Source organism: Manacus vitellinus, unplaced genomic scaffold (genome assembly GCF_001715985.3).
Source record: "Manacus vitellinus isolate BGI_N305 unplaced genomic scaffold, ASM171598v3 scaffold_47_pilon, whole genome shotgun sequence".
NCBI classification, from domain to species: domain Eukaryota; kingdom Metazoa; phylum Chordata; class Aves; order Passeriformes; family Pipridae; genus Manacus; species Manacus vitellinus.
The window spans coordinates 4,467,423-4,473,555 of NW_021940585.1; the positions used below are offsets into that span (position 1 = coordinate 4,467,423).

At 49.4% G+C, this 6,133-nt stretch overlaps 1 protein-coding gene across 1 annotated transcript in view; it reads left to right on the top strand.

Moving 5' to 3' along the window:
- Positions 1 to 6,133, top strand: part of DSTYK (dual serine/threonine and tyrosine protein kinase) — a 46,060-nt gene that overhangs the window by 27,347 nt on the left and 12,580 nt on the right. Inside the window, exon 4 of the mRNA XM_029962494.1 lies at positions 5,514 to 6,130. Coding sequence (XP_029818354.1) covers positions 5,514 to 6,130 — 617 coding nt within the window. The remainder of the gene's footprint in view (positions 1 to 5,513; positions 6,131 to 6,133) is intronic.

The window sequence follows — 6,133 nt, forward strand, 5'->3', positions numbered from 1 at the left end:
AGAGACTGGATGTGGCATCAGTGCCATGGGCTGGGAACCACAGCGGGGTTGGATCAAGGGTTGGACTTGATGATCTCAGAGGTCCCTTCCAACCCAGCTGACTCTGTGATTCTATGAAATGTTGCCACCTCTCAGGCAGAGAGGTTCCCTTAATTAAAGAGAAGCTGGAGTCTGGGCTTTAACTGGACATCACTGTCTGTGCTGATGTGCTTTTGTTTCAGTGTTGAGGCACAGAATTGATTAGGTTGGAAAAGAACTCTGAGATCGAGTCCAGCCTTTGACTCTTGGCCTTGTTGTTCCTCTGTCGTGCTTCCATCCCCCTCAGGAGCCAAGCTTGGAACTGCAAGTGTCTTGGTAGATCCAAGGTTGATCCAAGCCCTGTCCAACGTGGCCTTGGACACTTCCAGGGATGGGGCAGCCACAGCTTCTCTGGGCAACCTGTGCCAGGGCCTCCCCACCCTCCCAGGGAACAGTTTCTTCCCAATATCCCAAGTGTCTTGGAGTTCCAGGGTTGTTCAGAGTTGGCTTTGCTGTCTCCTGGCAGCCAGCAGCTGTCCTACAAGGGTATGAACTTTTTTTCTGTCCTGAAGAGCTCATTGTCAGCACAAAGCTTCTTCATTCCACCCTGGCTCCCTTTGGGAGAGGAGAGGCTTTTTGCATCTCTGTGCTGCCCCTGGAAGCTGCAGGTGTTAAGAGCAGGAAGGTGGGAGTTGATCCCAGTGCTGGTTCTAACACTGGTTGTGTCTTGCTTTGTGACTTTGCTTTTGCTGGGCCATAAAATCTGTTCCTGTTCTGGAGTGCTGTGGTTTGGTGCTTACAAATATCTGTCAGGGTTGTGTTTCACAGCTTCCTCAACCTCTTCATTGCATTTAATATGATGTGTTGAGCCTTTGTTATTGCAGTATAAATAATTCTGGAGCGTTGTGGTTGGCAGAATCCTAAAATCATGGAATGGTTTGGGTTGGAAGGGATCTTAAAGCTCATCCAGTCCCACCCCCTGCCGTGGGCAGGGACACCTTCCACCAGCCCAGGTTGATCCAAGCCCTGTCCAGCCTGTCCTTGGACACTTCCAGGGATCCAGGGGCAGCCACAGCTTCTCTGGGCACCCTCCCCACCCTCCCAGGGAACAATTCCTTCCCAATATCCCATCTAACCCTCCCCTCCTTCAGCTTTAGGCCATTCCCCCTTGCCCTTGTGAAAAGTCCCTCTCCAGCTCTCTTGGAGCCTCTTGGAGTACTGGAAAAGTGGTGCTGCAAAGGAGAAATGCCTGTTCTGGGTCTTCTGCTTCCCAACTCCTGCCTTGCTGGGCAGAAAAGGCTCCTCAGCTGTCCCTTTCTTTGCCCTGCTTAGGTTTTTGCAGGGGCCAGCTCTGCAGGGTGCAGCCCTCCCTCAGCTCCTCCTGGCAGGGACAAAGATCCCTCTGTCTGCCCTCAGTTATATTTAGGGCATTTAGATGAAAACAGCGACTCAGATTAAATTGAAAGGGGTTGGTGAAATAAAAAAGCTCTTCCAGTGGAAGGATGAGGGAGGGTGAATCAGCCTCAGATGGATTCAAAGGGTTCCTGATGGCAAATCAAGGACAAGCAAATTTTTCAAGGCTTGATAGGAGATCCTGGTTAATTGTCCAGGTGATGGGCTGGGGAGCAGCTTCCTGGTGAATTCCTGGTAAATCCCAGAGTTTGGCCTCCTGCTGAGACCTGTTTTATCCCACTTTTCTAACTCATGGGAGTTCTCCAGCTCTGCCCAGCACAGACCAAGCAGTGCAGTTTGAGTAAATACCTGCCTGTCGTGGCCAGGGCTTCTGGAACCAGTGGAATTTGTATCCAGAGCCATAATGGGGGAGGTTTCTGGACACTCTCCAAAATTTCGTGTCTGCAGAACAGCTCTGAAGGAACTTCTGCTTTTTCTTCACTTGTGGAACAAAACTCTGACTCTAATTACAGTCACATCCAGGATGTTAACAGGATATTCAGTACTGATCTTAAGGATTTAGGTTTGCCCAATAACTTGGAGGAGCTCAGCCCATTTTTGGACAGAGGGAGAGGGAAATCAATCTGAATTTTACCCCATTTGTTCCCTGAAATCCCTGTATTTTCATCTGGGTTTTTTTGTATTTCATAACCTCCAATTTTACATATTTAAACACTTTGTTATTATTTGAACATTAACCAGTCAAGAAAGACTAAATTATTTGTAAGTTAGCAATATCCAAATAAATGAAACTATTTTTTTATTTGGAGGTAAATCAAATAGAAGTGTAGAATATTCCTGGTTTTAACATCAAACTGCCACTGGAGCACCCTGAGGGATTTTTTTCTACAGCCTCATATCCAGGATGGCACCATCCTTGATTTTCTGTGCCTTAATCCAAACCTGTCTCACAGAAGAAGGGGTGAGGAAGGAGCCAAAAAATTTCATTTTACATGGAATAGCTGCTGTGAGAACCTTGTGCTCCTGGGTAGGTGAACTTAAAAGTTATTTTTAAACATCAGATATCAGGGCTGGAAAAAAAACTTGGTTGGCAAAGCTGCTCTGTTCCTTGGGGATCTCTGTGCACAGGAATTCATGTGGGTCATGGGGAATAATCCATTTAACCAGACAGATTATTAGATTTACAGTGGGAGCAAACAGTTGGCTCTTTCCCTAAATCTTATCAGTCGTGCCTGGGAGCTGAAATGGGCTCCCCTGAAGGGTTGGTTTTCCTCTGGATGGGCTTAAAAATTCCCTTTTCCTGCTGTTCTCTTTGTTTTGTGGGACTTGGAGTCTCGGGCTGCAGGGTTTGTAGGGAAAGAAAACTGTTCATCTGCTCTGACAGAGCTGGAAAACGAATGGAGGAGAAGAATTGGGTTAATTTGGGTTTATTGTGTTGCCTCAGGTGCTGCAGGAGTGAGTCAGGGCACAGGAATTAGTGGCAAAGGATGTGCTTAAGTACCTGCTGGGGGATAATTTATGGCCATCCAGCTTAAAACTTGGAGGAATGTGCTCTGATCTCCTTCCTGAGAGTGTTTTTAATCTATATATCCAAACATCTTTAAGCTTATAGGAATATAAAGGAGTATTTTTAAAGGAATTTCTGCAGTTCTGTAGTGTAAATACATAAAAGCATCCTGTTGGCCGAGATGTTCTTCATTCCAGGTTATTTTGGGATGTGCTTTAGGGTGTCCTGCCACAAACCAGCATCCAGCACCTGAAGTTGTCTCCATCTCCCCCTTTTTACTGGAATAACTGGGAGTAGGAGATGCTAAAAATGCCAGGAGTGTGAAATTATTCTCCCAGCCACGTGAAACCTGTTCTCTGCTTCTCGTTTTGCTGGCTCAGTGATTTCTTGTTTTCATGGTCAGGGAAGAGAGTTGCTCCTCATGCTGGTGGCTGTGGGCACCTCAGAGGGGTTTTTTTGGGCCCTTCCAGCAAAATTAAAATGGAATTCCCCCCCAGACTGGGGTTAAAGTCCAAGTTGTGTCCAGGACAGCAGAGTTTGGTGTCGATCACTTCTCTTCCACGGGATTCTCTCTGTTGCTGGTGCCTCAGATCCCCATGGAAACAGGATAAACTGGCAAGATTTCAGAAGAATTGGGTGGGGGAAGTGTGTGTAAAACAAACAAGAAAAAAAGATTCTAAGTAAGATCTGGGGGTATAAATGTTCCTCAGATTAATAGGGAGGCATGAAATGAGCTCCCATGTGTAATAAATGCAGTGACTGTCAGACTTCAGTGAGTCACAGGCTGTTCTTGGAAGGCAAAGTATCCAATTGGGGCAGGAAAAGACTGGCCTTCAGTCACAGGAGGAGTTTGGGTAAAAAAGGGACTAAATTGGGTTGGTTTTCAGCCCCTCAGTTAACTGAGCAAACAGTGATTAAACTGCCCCGAGCCTGGGAAAAATAGGACAAGGCCCTCTTGGGATGGAGCAAAGAAATGCTTTGGAGTGCCTTGGAAATGAGGAATTATCTGTTGGTTTAGTAAAGTGGCACATTCAGCAGAGACTCCACTTGTCTCATTGTAGGTCAAGATCTCCTTGATCCTTGGTTTTCATTTTTATTCCCTGGGTTGGTGTCTGCAGCCCCTGGGAAGTGGCAGGGCTTTAACTCCAATATTTGCCTTCCTGACATCCAGGTGGCCAAGTGGGAAGCTTTGGTGTTTGATAAAGGGCCTTTTAGTGCAGGAAAACAGGGCTGGAGTTCCTTGAGAGCAGCTGGATGCTCCCAGCTCTGTGAGGATTGTTTGCAGCAGCCTGACCTGGGGAGAACCAGCTGGAAAATTCTTGGAATCCCCCGTGAGTCAGAGGTTTTCCCCACGTTAATGCTCAGCAGGATGGAGCTGCAGAGATGGTGCTTCAACATCTCAAGGACACTGAGGGCAGGGGAAACCAACCAAAGGGTGGGCAAGGAGTGCTTCCTCTTTGGAAGAGGTTCCTGGCAGCAGCAGGACCAGTTGCTGGGGTGTTGGGGGGGGTGTTGGTTTTCTCCCCCGTCTCCTGGAGACAGCTCTGGCTTCCTCCTTTGTTTACAGTGGCTGCTGTGAGTCAGCTCCTGGGGGATGTTGCAGCCCTGCACATCCCCTTCTGCTCAGCCAGGTTTGGGGGCAGGAGTGGCTTCCTGAGAGCTCTGAGGGTGGTCAGGAGATCTGGTCAAGAAAAATGACTGAAGGATTGGTAATTATCACCCTCTGTTATGAGCCAAAGATGGTACTTTAAATTGTCTCTTCAGTTCAAAGCCTTTCTTTCCTTATTTTAGCAGCCATGTGTGGAATTCTAACACTGATCTTGCACACCCAAAGGGGACTCCCATCTTCCTTGGAAGGGAAGGAAGGAGGTTTCAAACTGGCCCTTCCCAGCAGGGTTGGTAAGAAGTGCTGTCCCAGCAGTGCAACTGTGCAATAAGAAAATAACCAAACAAAATCCTTCTTGTAGCTTTTGGTTGGATTTAAAGAAAGTCACAGCCGAGCCTGTCACAGCCATCTGTTCTCCTGGCTGGGAACTCAGGTTGTTGTGCTGCCTTTTTCTTGGCAGTAGTGGCTCGTGTAGTGCTTCCTGCTCCTGGGAATCTGGCAGCATGGATGTCTGGGGAACAGCAGCAGGAGAGGCTGGTGCAAGATGGGACAGGTATAAGCTGAAGAATTCCAGTTATTCTGTGATACTGGGACACTTGTTGGAAGTTTTATTCTCAGCTAGGCTAAAACTCAAAGGTTCTTGGTACAGAGTAAGAAATTTGGAGTCAGTGCTCCATGTGTGGGTGCATCCCTGCTCCAGCAGCTCTGTGACAGCACTTACCTGGGACGCTTTTTGGAAGTTTTCTTCTAAACTGGGCTAAAACTCCAAGGTTCTTGGCACAGAATAAGGAATTTGGAGTCAGTGGACACAGACCCCCGTCTGGGTGCATCCCTGTGGGATCAGCCTTGCAGGTGGTGCTGTGTGGGAGACCCCAGAACTTCCCTGAGGGGTTTGAGTGGTTCTGGCTTGAGTTCTGCTGCGTTTTGGCCCGTGGGGACCTGCCCAGCCGTGTCTGTGTTTGCCCTCAGGAGGTGGACGTGGTGGTGGCTCCGTGCCGGGGCTTCCAGCCGGCCGAGGACACCCTGGGCGAGTTGGTGAACCAGGTGCTGCCCGTGGTGACCTTCGCCATCAGCGAGGCCCAGCTGTCCCCCTCGGACCAGAGCGAGCTGAGAACCATCAAGGAGAAGTTCTCCCTGCCCATTTTCTTCTTCCGCGTGCCCGAGGCCGGCGGGGAGCTGATCTCCCCCAAAAAACCGGACAGCGACAAGTCCCCCCTGCACTGCCAGCTGCTGGACCTGCAGTACCTGAGCTCCAACCACTGCAGCTGCGGGGACAGCGGGGCCCAGAGCATGCTGGTGGAGCAGCTGGACAAGCTGAGGCTGCTGAGCACCTTCTCCAGGCAGGTGCTGCAGAAGCACTTGGTGGAGGCGGCCACGAGCCTGAACGAGCTGCACTGTCGCTGCCTCAACATCTTCATCAACCAGGCCTTCGACATGCAGAGGGACCTGCAGATCACGCCCAAGAGGCTGGAGTACACCAGGAGGAAGGAGAACGAGCTCTACGAGTCCCTCATGGGCATCGCCAACCGCAAGCAGGAGGAGATGAAGGACATGATCGTGGAGACGCTGGGCAACATGAAGGAGGAGCT